General features: G+C 33.9%; 1 protein-coding gene across 1 annotated transcript in view; it reads left to right on the top strand.

The window, feature by feature from the left end:
- Positions 1 to 11,687: 11,687 nt before the first annotated feature.
- LOC144452587 (phospholipase D1-like) overlaps positions 11,688 to 16,761 on the top strand; it is a 38,104-nt gene continuing 33,030 nt past the window's right edge. Inside the window, exons 1-2 of the mRNA XM_078143707.1 lie at positions 11,688 to 12,023; positions 12,069 to 12,092. Of these exons, the coding sequence (XP_077999833.1) occupies positions 11,702 to 12,023; positions 12,069 to 12,092 (346 nt within the window). The 5' untranslated portion in view covers positions 11,688 to 11,701. The remainder of the gene's footprint in view (positions 12,024 to 12,068; positions 12,093 to 16,761) is intronic.

The raw sequence follows: 16,761 nt of genomic DNA, 5'->3' as shown, positions 1-16,761 counted from the left end.
CACTCATCTTAAAAATTGTCAGTTTATTGAATTTTGAATTTTAACAATTAGAACTAGCAAAATAATTGTAAGGGCTGGTGGTAAGTCTGGGGGGGGGCTGCGTCTTCAGATACCTGTTGAACTTCAAGTTAAAATAAATGTTCAACTTCGCAAGATAAGCTGTTTTCGGTGTACATGTATGTCGCATCCCAGAACAAATGGTTATGGAACGAGCTCATGTTTCCCGTGACATTTGATCTGATTTTATGTTATGTTGGAAAATACTAAACAGCTTGCTACATATATTAGCACATGTTACAAGCTTTCGCCAAAAATATATTTAGACATAGAAATCAAGTAGAAACAATGTGACATTTTCCAAGACCCGAAAAATTACATAATGTTAAAATAAAATAGTTCAAAGTGCGTGTTTTAGGTGTGTCAATGCAATAAACAGGCCACCCCTCCTTCCCTACGATACGAACCCTTGTCATGCAAACCTGTTCCACCGCGAGTGCAACACGCCCAACAGAGTAGCTTTATTGGGTCAAGGGTCAAATTTTCCGGAAGTGGCAACCGGACGACCACAGCAGACAGCTCATCAGACGACCACAAACCCGTCTTGGCGAAATGGTCCGTGAAATCTAGAACAGATTGTCAAAGACACCATATTTTTGGTAGGTTGATATTTATGTGTTGTCTTAATTTTGCGTAAGATTTCCTAAAAACTTTTAAATGTAAGTTTTGTAAGAAAAACTTTGATTTGAAACTGAAGGGTGCGTCCACTTGTTGACTGTTGTGTTGTCGTGTGCTCGTACCGTATGTGTAATCCAATGAAACAATATTGACATCGCTGGCTTTGTATTTATCACGTGTACCGGCTTCAAGTTGACCCAGCAACGGGCATGAGGTTGTGTCCGAGAACAGCACAGTATACTAACATTTAAGGAATATCATAGCAGAAGTAAATATGGTACGAGACAAAACCTTCGAATTCGGAGATTGACGTAAACTATTTCGGTATTCGTTTTCCAAATCACGACAGGTGTTTATAACGGACCGAAAAATCGGTCAAATCTTTGTCCAATGCATTATTTTCAAATTACAAAACACTGCTAGGTTTTGGCTAAGCGATCTCAACTTTGCAAACACTACAAGCTCAGAATATAATTTTAATATTGAGTGTAAATCATCTAAATGCATTGAATGAAAGAAAAAAAAAACATTGGACAGCCTAGAGAGGGCAGTCGTTATTACTAATATATTAGGCAGCGTATGTGTTTGTATTCGCCAAACGAAGTGTGCACAAAGTTCAAACAAAATATTTGTCAAGGTTGCATATCAAGTAAATAAATGGTTGGTTGGATACAAATTTATCGTGTACGTAAATTTACGTAATGTTCCATATATATATAATTGTTTGGCGTTGTTTTCATGCGTTTCTATGTATATACACTGTAGTGTAGCCTTCAATGTAAGCATCTAAAGTAAACTGGTGAGTCGATAGATATTTTACGAAGTGTTTCATACATTTTTACTAGGGTAATGACGTTCTAGAATTGAGAAGAATTTACATGCATACCAGTGCATGTAATCCCTGGTACTGGTACATTTTTTATGTAATAATTATTAGTAATTAGGATTATTATAATTAATAATGTAAACATGTTTGCTCTTTTGCACTGCTAGTATAAGTGAACAGTATAACACAAGACCTATGGTATCTGCTTGTCTTAATTAGTCTTTCTATTTTGATCAATACAATTATACATGTGGTACTGTACTTATTTAGAATATTAACATGTCGAAATGTCAGGACTAATTTCCTCATGTTGTCATGGTAATTCATAATAAATCATGCAGTAAGAAGCTTTAGACTTTTTGATGTTAGATACTTGTATTGTCAGGGAAGTATTCTTCAACCCGTTATTAATCACCCGGGTTTCATCTGCTGTACTCAGCAACACCTGAACAATCAGTTAGATTTGATGCTTCACTGCACACACTTTTTACGTGCAAATTATAGAAAAGTAAATGTTCCATATTAAGGATGGGCTCACCTCAGAATTGAATGCCTCATTTATAACGACTACTGAAAAAGCAAGTAGAATTTAAAAAATAGAATTTAAAAAATTTATCATCATTAGATGATTTATCTATTATCAAATAGATGTCTTGTGTTCAATCTTAGTCTAAGGTTCAATCCATTGTATTGCAAGATTGTCTATAAAAATAGTGTTTCTAGTAAGGTCAACTTCACTCAGTCTAGATATTGGCGTCATTGTCTTTTACCTCCTCTTTGGTATCAGATACCATACTTGTGTTGATTGTTTGAATTGGACTTTCCAAAAGAGTGTAATTGTTTATATACAGGGGTCTTATCAATTGACTTTATCTTGAAAATCACAGTTGTGTCTATTCCTTTCACACTGGTCATGTGAATTTCATTGTACTCATTGTTGGGGAATGTATAAACCTATACATTTGTATATTTCCCACTCGTCCAAACGTCCATAACTACATGTACTGGTACATGTATAAATGTATGTGTACATAGACTTTATGTACAGGGTCTTATCAATTGAGTTTATCTTGAAAATTACAGTTGTGTCTATTCCTTTCATGCTGGTCACTTGAATTTCATTGTAAATGATGGGTTCACATTTAACCATTCTGTTTTTAACACTATAGCATATAAAGTCATCTAAGTTTGAGGATAAAACAAGACTAAAGAAGTAGTGAACATGCTGAGATGAAGGGACTTATTTCTTAAATGTCACATCTCTAAAAAAAACTATTTGAACCAAGGACACTCAAAGCTCAATCACACAAAATCATGCAACTTTTCAATATAATTTAGCAGACCCACAGTAGAATGGTTTCATACTAATATCCCATTTCAATTAATTTTCATTATAATACGCTTACAACTCCATAACCCCAAAATCGTGCAGTGTTCAGAATATTTTACTTCAAGTGTATGGCATCATCTTTAGAGCACGTTCTGATATTAATAGTACTACTCTACCATCTACTTCAATTAATTTGAATTGTGATACACTCACATCTCTCCACAAAAATCATGCAACTTTTCAATGTTCAAAGTATTTTACTTCAAGTGTATGGCGTTTTCTTTAGAGCACGTACTGTCAGTGTTATTCATAGTACTTCTACTTTACCGTCTACAAACTGTATGTCAATTAATTTTAATTGTGATACACTCACACCATGGTATGAAGAATATTACAAATTTGTAATTGAGCTGTAAAACAAGAAAGTGATGATAAATTGTAACGGAATTAATCATAGTTATGAAGGACTTTTTATTGAAACATTATTTTAATAACAACCAAAAATGTTAATTAACTTGGTAGATCCAATGACTTACATAGGTTATAATGAACAAGCTGTTCAAAGTTTTTAGCATTGAACTTTTGACCGGTCTTGACAATCCTCATCAGAATGTCAATTTCCATGGACACAGCTGACGTTTAGGTAGCATGTATAGTTATTAATAACCCTATGTCAGATAATTTTTATCGTAACAAAGTGAAAGCTCAATTACATAATATCAATGCAACTTGCCAATATACAAAGTTTACCTTGAGTAGAATGTTTTCATCTTATCCACAGCATACTACTAGTTTACTATCCCACAACAGTTAATTAATTATCATATTCCACTCACAACTCAAGCACACAAAAATATATTCTCACAAACCAGAGCTGTTATTTCTTCTGCGACATAGACTGTAAGATACATCCTGTTGTTCTAGGTGTCGGGCTTCTTAACCATGGCACGAATGTCTATATCTTACACTTTTACAGACTATCTGCGACACTGCTGTGAATGAAACCTTGACCTCTTGGCGGTATATGTCTTGGACGGTGCCATAAAAGAGGCTGTGTTTACGACAATGACAACAACCTTGCAACTTTTCAATGTTCAGTGTATACACTGAGCAGTGTGCTCTCTAATGATAGCCAAATTTTGTTGTTGTGAGTCAAAATGAGAAAAACTGGGATTTCGTGCGAGTCACAACACAGTAAATGATAGGGGAACACCAACTTTGGTGCATCACTAGAAATTGTGTTTGTCAGTAGCACGTCAAATTGGCTTAGAGGGCACACTGGTCACCACACAGTAAGAGATACGGGAACACCAAATTTGGTGTTTCACTATAAATTATGTTTCAGTGGAACGTCAAATTGGGTTAAAAAGCGCGCTGTTGAGCAGCACGGTTTCATTCTGTAAGGCACATATTTCATTATCCTACGTTATCGTAATACACTCAAAGTTCCATATCGCACAAAATTATGTAATTTGTGTTCAGAGTATAGTAGACTAGTATACCTTGATTAGAAAGGTTTCATTTTATCAACTATCGTCTGTATATGCTATTAATATCCCATGTCAATTAATGTTCATTGTGATACACTCACAGCTGCATCATACAAACGTCATGCAACTTTTCAGTTAACGAGCTATATAATTATACCCTGAGTAGAATGGTTTCATGTCTTATCCAGAGCACAATGTACTGGTAATATTCCACATCAGTTATTTTTTACCAGTAACACACTCAAAGCTCAATCAGACAAAATTATGCAACTTTCAATATAATTTTGTAGATCCACAGTAGAATGGTTTCATATTAATATCCCATTTCAGTTCCTTTTCATTATAATATGCTTACAACTCCATTACCCAAAAATTGTGCAGCTTTTCAATGTTCAAAGTATTTAAATTCAAGTAGATGGCTTCATCTTTAGAGCACGTTCTCTTGTTAATAATACTACTACTCTGTCGTCTACAATGTACCGCTACGTCAATTATTTTTAATTGTGATACACTCACACCTCTCCACAGAAATCATGCAACTTTTCAAGTGTATGGCTTGATCTTAGCTAGAGCACGTTCTGTTATTGTAAGGACTCTACCATCTACGTCAATTAATTTGAATTGTGATACACTCACACCTCTCCACAGAAATCATGTAACTTTTCAAATGTATGGCTTCATCTTATCTAGAGCACGTGCTATACGCTACGACAATTAAGTTTAATTGTGATATACTCACACCTCCATAACATAAAAATTGCCCAACATTTCAATGTTATGAAAATGTAGTAATTAAGTTATACCCATAGCAGAATGGTTTCATCTTTCTCTAGTACACATGCTGTTGATTGGGTCCCAAGGCCATTTCAAGTCTACTCTTTAGGTGTATACCCACCAGCTATTTCATGAAATCTAACTATTTATTACCTTTCACAATAGGCCATCCACCTTAGAATATTATATGCAGTTTCTTGTTGGTTTCTGCATGGTTGTATCAAACAGAAAAGCTGAACAGTATAATTGTGAAATTCACTGTATATTATTCCTTCATTGCATCTTCACCACAATTTTGCTAATCATGAGTGCATTGTTTGTTTGTTTGACTTTATTTAAACTCGATAAATTGTTGAGCCAAAGGCTCTTCTAACACAATGTCGAGTAAATTAGTGCTAGGAATGCTGCTTAAAAAGGTAGTACTTAGGCCTAACATGAAAAATTGTGTGGTTCTGATTACGCTCAATTTTAGAATAGGTGGGGTAGGTAGATTATTGTATATGTATATACAGCTATATAAATAAGCCTATATCACAGGTGATTGAATACTATACAGGATGTACATTGTACAATATTATGAGTTAGCCATTATATTTAAAAAATCAGTTTCAAAAAATGTTCCAGTTTAAGCTAGTGCAGCTTTCAAGTTAGATGTAGAAATCGTGGTTAGGCCTAAGAAAAAAAATTGTGTGGTTCCAGTTATCTTACACCACCTAGTTTTTCATGCCACCCTCAAATGTTTTTATGTATTTGAGAAAAAAATAATAAATTCACAAAAATTGTAAACTCTCGCAAGAAATAGTGGATGCGGAAACTAACATCAACTTAAAAAGACAATATTAAACTGTTCTTTCAATCTGTAATGGCTGTACATCTGATGAGAAGAAACCAATAACACAGAGACCACATGGAAAACAACAGAAAACGTAACTACCGTAACCTGAACTAGACACTCACATAAGAACAAAAATATTTTAAAAATCTACCTACCACACCTATTCTAAAATTGAGCGTAATCAAAACCACACAAATTTTTTTGTGAGGCCTTAACTATGAAAAAAACAACATGAAAAAAACCCCCATCATACATGTATTTGCAGATCTATTATTGATTAAAGTAGGGGTGAAATGCGTCACAGAATAATAATATCGCAGTGGGAAAATCACATGACCCAGAGGACTACACAACCATACATTATCAAGTAATTGTAGTCAGTTAACTTTGTCATTTGAAGAGAGTCGTTCTTCCCTGGGGTGTATACTTGTGAAGCGAAGTATTTTCTGTAATCATGGTGTCAACAAACAGACCATTCATCTTATTCATACCAAATGAAGCATAATTCACTGATGTACACGGTATTTCATTTGAACTCTGCTATTTTGATCATTGTAAATATATTGAGATTGTTGAATTATCTCTATATTGATACAGCGTGATAGATTTACAACATATCTATAAATCTGTTATTATCCAAGTTAGACAGTTGATGAATATGTGTGTAAAAAAACTATCTTCTCTAATAGTAATAGATATGCTGCGGGTATGCATAAATTATTTCTACATAGATACAGAATGATAGATTTAATACCCATCTTTAAATCTCTATATTATCCAAGTTAGATAGGGAACAGTTGATGCACAGTATTAAAAAAAAATGGTCTTCACAAAAATAGATTTTGTCGGTACAGTGATGAGTGATTTTATATCCTCTAGTAATAGCATTAGATTCTTGTTAAATAATTACTATATTGATATAAAATTATAACATGATAGATTTAAAACCCATCTTTAATTTTAAAATTCTTTATTATCCAAGTTAGATAGAGGACAGTCGATGAACATGAATTTTAAAAAAAATATCTTCTCAAATGTAGATATTGTTGGTAGAGTGAGTGCTTTTATCTTTTGTATCACTAGGTTGTTATTAAATTATTTCTATACCTATACAGCATATTTGCCCATATTTCAATATTTATTTTTCGAGTTAGATATAAAAGGACAATCGATGAACATAAATTTTAGAAAAAATATCTTCACAGAGAGAGAGAGTTATTGTTGGTAGAGTGAATGATTTTATCTGTAGTACCTTTAAATCGTTGTTAATATATATAGCATAATTACCAATCTTTAAATCTGTATTCTCCAATTTAGATAGAAGATGATTGGGATGCACATATATTTGATATTGATACAGATATTGTTGTGAGTGGTTTTATCTATAGTACTGTTAGATTGTTGTTATTCTATATAGCACATTTACCCATCTCTAAATTTTTATTCTCCAACTTAGATAGAGGATGATCAATGTACATATATTTCAAAACAATTATCTACTTTAATAGAGATATTGCTGTGAGTCAGTGATTTTATCTGTAGTACCTTTAGATTGTTGTTATTCTATATAGCATATTTACCCATCTTTAAATCTGTATTTTCCAATTTAGATAGAAGATGATTGGGATGTACATATATTTTAATAGAATTATCTCCAGAAATAGAGATATTGTTGTGAGTGATTTTTATATGTAGCATCTTTAGATTATTGCTAAATTATTATTTTTATATTTATATGGACAGCATACTTGATTTGCCCATCTATAAATCTTTATTCTCTAATATAGATAGCAGACAATTGATGTATATATATTTTAAAAATATTATCTCCAGAAATAGAGATATTGCTGTATGTGATTTTATATTATGTAGCATCTTTAGATTGTTGTTGAATGATTATTTCTATATTTATATGGACAACATAATTGATTTATCCATCTATAAATCTTAAGTATCCACCTTAACTTAGATAGCGGACAATCAATGTACAGTGTATTTAAACAAAAGTATCTCCAGAAAATTATTTCTATACTGATACAGCATATTTGTCTATGTTTAAATATTTATTATTCATGTTAGATAAAGGATGTATTTTAAAAAGATATCTTAAAAAGAGAGATATATTGTTGGTATAGTGGGTGATTTTATCTGTAGTATATTTAGATTGTTGTTAAATTATTTCTATATTGATATTGTAACAGGATGATTTATTTGTCCATCTATCTTTATTCTCCAAGTTAGATAAAAAAAAACAATCAATAAAGAATAAATAAAGGAGACTCAATGTACAGCGTATTTAAAGAAATACATTGTTGGTAGTTTGAGTGGTTTTAACTGATGTATTGTTACATAATGATTTTTTCAATTAATTCTATATAATAGTAATTATCTACTGTACAGCATGAATGATTTGCCCGTCTAGACTTGTCTGGCAGAACCTTGTAGAGTGAGAGTCACTGAGTGCCTGTGTGGTGTATACTAGGGGTATTTGCTTGAGTGATTTGCAGTGTTCTTTGTCGACAATGTTCTACTAAGATGATGACGCAAGTAAAAGGAACATGTTCATGCTGTTTAAAATATATCCACTTGAAAAAAGTATATCCACTTTTGTGGCCATATTGTAACATAGGTATCGAGTGAAAGTATAGCACAAACGAATCGCATAGCAAATACCCCTGAGTGCCAACACTCTCATTCACACATGGTGTTCTTCTATTATCATATATGTTTATCCAAAACGACAAATTTCTGAAAAAAACCAACAAATTTTGCAATCATGCAATTTCATGTACATGGAATAATCGCACAACCATTTCAATATTTGCATTCATGTGATAATGTTTTGGGTATAGTTAGATAGAACGTGATGTGTATGTTAATGTGTTGAAAATAATCTTCACAAATATCTATTGTTGGTACACCAAGCAAGTGATTCTATCTGTAGTATTATTAGCAAGATTCAGTCATTCATCCGTATCTTTCCTCACCTATCAATATATTAATAAATCATCTGCTATCGTACATGTATTTCACTACCTTAGGGAGTTTCCTATTGGGGGCCGTGTAATAAATTAATCATTTCAGCATATTATTACAAATAAATTGTGAATTAGGTTGTGGTGGGGTAATTGAATTCAAGTGGATATACATTAAACAGCATGAACATGTTCCTTTTACTTGCGTCATCATCTTAGTAGAACATTGTCAACAGCGTGAGCTTGTTTCGTTTCATCTTCTTGTGTATGTAGGACAGTGAACAGCGTGAGTTTATTTCAATGCATCTTCATGTACATGTTTTGTACAATGCAGATCGATCATGTCCATGTAATTGAAGGATTGTATCTTCACAGCAGTATATCTAGTTTATGCAAGGACCCTCAGCAGTACCATCTAGTTCTGCTCTTAAGTCACAGTGTACTGTGAAGGAAAACTTGTGTCATCGATCATTCCATTTTCTATGCGTACACTTTGAAGTCCGTGTGTAAGGAAATATACTGTCAATTACTGCATTACTTTTCTCACTGTAGTGAGTCTGTTGTGTGCACGTATCTAGTGTAGCAGCATCACTTTGAAAGTGTGATTCACATGTTTCACTCCAAATATCACTGAGTTCATCTCTTCATACGGAATGTATACTATCTGAGACTTGATCAGTGTGTTTCTACAAATAGCATTGGATCCGTGAAAGAGACTGTTGCAGTCGCATCGATACATTGTGAATTTTGACAAACATCTTCACATGGAATGTTGAGTCTAAAACCCCCTGTTTTTCACAGAAAGCATTAGATGTGTACATGTGAAAGATACTGTTCCCGTACTGCGTATATTCAATGTGTCACGTAACATTGTGATAATTGTTATGGTACAGTAAAAATCATCAACCTCTTCACAGTCTGGAGCTCACAGTTTAGCTGGATTAATGCCCAAAGGAAACTGTTACTTATGGTACTAAATACAAACTACATGTACACTGTACAGTAGTAGTGTTGTCAATATTGTTTCTGCATCCCTAAAAGAAGTGTCAGTTGACATGGTATATATGTAGTGCACTGGTCTGCAAATACTGAAATAGTGGTTGATTTGAAAGAAAATTTAAATTAGTGTGTTATTCAAAATTAAGCCGCTTCACTGAAAAGTAGCACGTTATATCAAGCAACATGTTATATCAGCACATAGTCAACATCTATTCCGTCATTCTGGAGGGCTGTCATGCAATCTCCTAATTGGTGAATAACACAATTGCTCTGTATAAGGGATTCACCACTGTGTTGTTATCATTTCACCGCACACAGCTTCAACTTCAAGTACGGATCTATCTATACATCATAAATATACTATGGAGACATTCATGTCTTTGATTTGTAACATTCATCTAATTGCTGTTACAAACTCTGCATTTGTGCTGTAACAAGAATACCACTGACTGTCTTTATACACTTTTGTATTGTACAATTTCATCACTGTGACAACAGATACTGATCTACAAATGTACGTATATTATGTAAATGACATTATGCTGTCGATTTCCTTCAACATCTATAATTGTGAACATTGACTGAACAATTGCTATGTAACAAACAAGGATACATGTACATTCTTAGCATCTACTCTTACATGTTATCACCACAACAGCTACGGATCTACATGTATACACTACGAAGACATCATCAATTTGTCACTCGTTGTATATCCTAATTGTTAATACTAACTACACTATCTCTCAGTAACAAGGATATGTTCTTAGCATCAACTCTTGCACATTTGTTACTACAACAGCTACGGATCTGTACACTAGGAAGACGACATCAATATATCACTTTACCATGTATTTTGTAATTGTTAATACTAACTACACTTTCTCTCTGTAACAAGGATATGTTCTTTGAATCAACTCTTTGCACATTTATCACCACAACAGCTACGGATCTATAGTCACACTACAAAGACATCATCAATTTTATAATATCACTTTTTTATGGTAACCATATTTCCTAATTACATTTTTAGTACCTTACTAACGCCACAATGTCTCTGTAACAACGATACCACTTTGTTTCATTCTTTCACCACAGTAAACCTTCAACAGCTAAATGTACTGCATCAGATCTATTCACTACGGAGACAACATCATGCCTACATTTCTCCACCGTATATTGCAAACATCTTGACTTCAGTCTTCACTACCTGTGATGTATGGTAAAGGTCTATGCTAGTCTTCCTATCTTCAGGCTCTTCAACATGCAGACATTCTGTTCCCTCACTGATCTCATGTCAACATCTCGCTTCTCCATCATGCATAATGTGACACCCTATCTTCTTTCTGTGTTTTCATCTGTCTGATCTTCGGTATTAACATCAAAATGATGTTTCTTGAGTGCATGATATGGGTGAGTAACAAGAAGCATCACTGAACAAGTACTTTCGGATACATAATTCATCACCTGCTCATCAAAGACATAAGATACATCACTGAACAAGTATAATACCAGATACCTACCCCACATCATCTTTCAAAAACACAAGACAACCGGTACTACTGAGTCAGTATTCTGTGGCCAGATACCTAAAGCAGTATATTTTCTCATCAGAAAGACACGAAACACCAGTGAGCCAGCATTCTGCTACCGAATACCTAACTGATCTTTCACTGCTAAGTTTCAGACACCTAAATCACTATTTCCTCGTCAGAAAGACAAATCACTGAGTCGATATTCTAGTGCCAGATACCTGTATTACTTTCTCTTCATCAAAACTAAACAGAAAAAGTCACCATGCTGAAAAAGGTATCATCGGAGTCAAAGACAAATCTAATTGAACCTGACTTACAGGAAGATCTACAGTGGACCAAGGAAATTCAAGGAAATCGAACTCACAAAGGTAGAAAAAATTATGGAACGTTTTCATTTCTTCCTGACATTGACAGATGGCCGAGTCTTTCGTATCCCTTTTTATGGATATCAGCAAAGATGTCTCTTGCAACGCCGTCCATCGAGATTCAAATTATCAGTGATAATGAAACAGACTGCAGTGACCAGGAAACAAGAGATAAAAGTGAAGATGGAGATGATGCAGATATTGATAGTGCGGATAATGGTGATGATGGAATAGATAAAACAGATGGCAGGATTGATGGTATAGACACGGGAGATAGATATTTGGAAGGTAAGTGTACTTTTAGCATTATACCATACTCAAGCCAAGTTATTGTCTTTGAACAGAAAATATGGATTATATACCCATGTCTACTTCATTGATTTTGCGGTACTCATAATATGAGTCAGGTCTTTCCAAATCGCCATTTATTTTTCCCAATTTTTCATAAATTATGCTTGAAGAGGTATTATAATTATATTATTACCCAATATTTTACTTCATTCAGCTGGAAAATACTCATGACCTAAGGGTTTGTCTAGTGACTTGTAATGACAAGGGCCCCTTAGGTCACTCATATTTTCCTTGGCTGAATAAAGTAAAATATTGGGGAATAATATCAAATGTCTACTAAGTTTAGTTATCTTTCATTTGTCAATTTGAGAACACGGGAAGAAGGGTTAAGGAGGTAAATAGGAAAGTAGTGAATGAGATAGGAGGGAGAAAGAAAAAGAACATTTTCAAAAGCAGAGTCTAGTAAAGATGTACATGACTTATGTGTAGCATTGTTTTTATCTTGAAGGAGAAAGCAACATCTGTCTTCTTATCCTCAAGACTATATTGTACTCTCTCTGAATGACTTTCAATGTTTCCATGACATTTAATGTGTTTTTAATAAGTCATTAATTTGAACCACTTAGTATACTATAAATAGTACATTATTTATCAATGAAATCTGAATTTTTCAAATGATGAAGATTTGTGGGGCTTTGTTCTGAGTAATAGGCATTTTTTAGCACAACTGAACTGATATGGTTCAGTATTGCTATAGGTATGGTGCCTTGTCTGGCTGTGTGTGTGTGTGTATCTGTGTGTGCGTGTGTGTGTGTGTGTGTGTGTGGGGGGGGGGGGGGGGGGTTGATCGACTTTAACTTAAAAAAACCCCCACACTTTTGATGTCTATTTGGGAAATTGTCCAAAGCAAAATGATTGCATCACATGTGTGTGATGTGGGTTAAAAAATGTCATTTTTGGTAAAAAAACAACAAAACTTAAACTCAGAAGCTACGGAGCAGATTTGTCTGAAATTTAGTGGGAATGTTCTAATGGTGTGCAAATTAAGATTTGTTCATGACATGATTCCATAGGTAGTATGCAAATTAGGGCTAAAAATGTGTCTTTTTGGTCAAAAAATGTTAATTCCAAAACTACTGAGCAGATTGGGCTGAAATTTAATGGGATGCATCTCGGGGTGTATAGATGAAGACTTATAAGCATATAATGATTTCATCAGTGATATGCAAAGTAGGTGTAAAAATGTGAATATTGGTCAAAAACTTATATATAAATGTGATGATGTTATTGCGCCCAGGCCTGCACGTGATTTTAGTCAAATTTGCGTTACTAATTGAATATTAAATGAACAAGTGTCTGAAGGAAGTATTATAAACCAGTTACAACTGCCTGTCAATTTATGTGATGGGTTAGTCCTGACATGTGCCTTTTACCATTCACCCAACATGTGTTTTAGCCAGATTAACTGTAAAATGTTTGACTTTGACTAGACGTGGGGAATGGAGATGATCGTAGTAATCACATAACTTGTGTAGGAACTAGACTTAGTCCAGTAAAATGGTAAAAATGAGAAGTACTCTATAGTTTATACTGGTACATGTATACTATAAAAAAACTAATTGTACTAATTAGAGTAGAAATGTGTTAAAAGTTATTAATAGGTAAATTTGTAAAGTGCTTGAAAGATAATGTTATAAAGTGCTATATAAAAACCTTAATTATTATTATTATGGCCTTGAAATAATACAAAGACTTCATATTATAGTTAATACTGTGTGTTAGTTAATCATTGTAAAAGAGAGAATAGTAGCTATAACACTGCAACTATATATTGACCCATATTAAGTAGAAATATAGTTATGCAAGCTCATCTGTTACTAAAGGTTCTCTGTATTATGTTGAAATATAACCTAGAGGCTAGCCATTGGGTTTGAATCTGAAGATCTCTTTACCCCCCCCCCCCCCCCCCCCCCCCAGTCTAGAAAACTTGTATTACGTTATGAGGTAATTAAAAAATTAATTTAACTTAATTAAATGAGTAATCACAATCAAGATATCTTACTCAATCTATGCATAATTTATATGTATATAAAACTATGGAGCTGAGAATGTCTTAGTTTAAACAGTATCATTTATCTTTCTCGCTTTTGCTATTTGTACAACAAAAATGTGTTTTTAACAGTTTGTAATTTTTTATCCATGTGGATGGACTAGAAATACAATATTTGCATTTTATATCTACCTGTTAATTCAAGTTTACACAGCTCTGTCAACAGTAACAAGTAGTTATTGATAATAATTCTATAATGTATATATTATCCATATTGATTGCATTTACTAATTGTTCTCATACTCTAAGTGTACTGCCAACCAGAAAGACTACATGTAGACGGCACAATGTGTTTCGCTTCTCAGAGAACGATTTTTGTTACGAATTACACACAAATGTAATACAGGTTACAGTGTTGCAGCCAGAGGGAGTTTTTGGGTCATTTGACACACATTTTTTGGACCTGACCCACAATTTTGGAAGTGACGGGTCATAGATGACCCACACTAATGAAATATTGTATGGCAATATATTTAGCAACATGACCACGCCTATCGCAACAGCCAATTTATCGTCTATATTGTATAGATAACAACAGGGTTGGATATTAGGCAATTGCATAATCATTCAGCAAATATCTAGCGTGGATCAGCTTGTTGGTAAATATTTTTACAAACTGTACAGTTGTGCTAAAGCGCCATTGGTGCTTGTCCCCCCAAAAAATTTATGATGACCCAGAAAAATGAAAGTCTCGGGACACTATGTCCCACTCTTTCAAATGACTGGCTGCAACACTGCGGGTACTAACAGCACACACATTATGAACACACATTACTGTATCTCACTGTGAACACAAATAAACAGTTTTAAGTTTGTGTCATCTGACAGTGAATGTTGATTTGTGTTCACAGTGACTCAGTGAGATAAAAGTGTACCATTTTATATGCTTGCACATGCTATCAGTATGTCTCTATTTTTTTCGTAATTTGTAGCAAAAAGCCGTTTAGTTAGATTTAAAAAATAGTGTCCTGCTTAATTGAAACTCTATAAGGTCATTCTGGTTTGGTAGTATTATATAACACTTTTACAATTTGCAGTTAACACAGAGTTATAACACACATGGCCTCTTTGCAGCAAAGCTGTTCTAAGGCCAAACAAAACAAATTAATATGTGGTTCCGATTACGCTCAATTTAATTTGAAATGGTTACATACATTGAACCCAGCAGCTACACATGTAACCCCTCCATTGATACTACCTTGCTATATTAAATCAATATTATTTTGTAATAATCCATAATAGTATTAATACCATATATTATTACTAAATCTATGTATAGCCCAGTAACACTGTGGTAGCCAACCCTCTAGTATATGATTTTATGTGACATATTGAACCCAGAATGCTAACCCCACGATACTGTCTTGCTATACTTCATCAATATCTTTTTGTAACAGCTGATAAATACACCATACTCAAGCCAATATTGTCTTTGAACAAAAAATATGGATATATACCCTGGTTGTTCCATGTCATGACAACCCATGTCTAAGTCACTGGTTTTGAAGTGCTCGAAATATGCCATTGTTATTCCTAATTTCTCATAAATTACTCTTGAGGTGGCATAATCATATTATTTCCCAATATGAATTTCTTCATTTAGCTTGTCACCTAAGGGTTTGTCACTACCCGTCTAGCAACCTGTAGTGACAAGGCCCCTTAGGTTAGTCATATTTTCCTTGGCTGAATGAAGAAAAATATAAAGGAATTATAATATCAAAAAAAACAGCACTACACTAATCTATGTTCTGTAATATACTGTGTAATATCTAACCTGCCATTTTAATATGGCATATTGAACCCAGACACTAACCTTAGCCCCCAGTACATGTATATAATTAGATGTCATTCCCCGATCTTTTTCTTCATTAGCCAAGCAAAATACAAGTGACCTACGGGGCCTAAGAGCCTTGCTTAGCGACTTGTAGTGACAACCCTTAGGTGACGAATAATTTCCGGCTGCAGAGAATGAAAAATATTGGAGAATCTAATAATTACACTAGCGCCAGTAATATAACAGAAAAAAATGGGGAAATTAATGGCAATTTTGAATGTTTTGCTTCATATTTCAAACACAGCAGAACCAGTGATGTAGACATATGTTGTTGTGACATAGACGCCACTGTCGTGATGTAGAATGACCAGGGTATAATTTCCATATTTTTTGTTCTAAATGACTCATGCATCATATAATGTGTAATATCTAACCCTCTCTTTTAATTTTTAGATAATGGCATATGAACTCAGACACTAAACTTAACCTCTGTACATATATATGTGCTAACAATCATGTAATAGTCTGAGAACTAGTCTAGTCCCATACTTGTTGACAGTGTGCCCTCTAAACCAATTTGATACACCACTGACACACACAATTTCTAGTGACGCACTAAAATTTGGTGTTCTCCTATCTCTTACTATGTGGTGAGTGTGCCCTCTAAACCAATTTGACATGCCACTGAAGCACACAATTTCTAGTGACATACTAAAATTTGGTGTTTCCATATCTCTTACTATGTGGTGACCAGTGTGCCCTCTAAGCCAATTTGACACACC

The sequence above is a fragment of the Glandiceps talaboti genome, chromosome 23 (genome assembly GCF_964340395.1).
Source record: "Glandiceps talaboti chromosome 23, keGlaTala1.1, whole genome shotgun sequence".
Classification (NCBI taxonomy): Eukaryota; Metazoa; Hemichordata; class Enteropneusta; family Spengelidae; genus Glandiceps; species Glandiceps talaboti.
The sequence above is the reverse complement of the archived record's forward strand: the minus strand, read 5'-3'. Positions and strand labels throughout refer to the sequence as shown.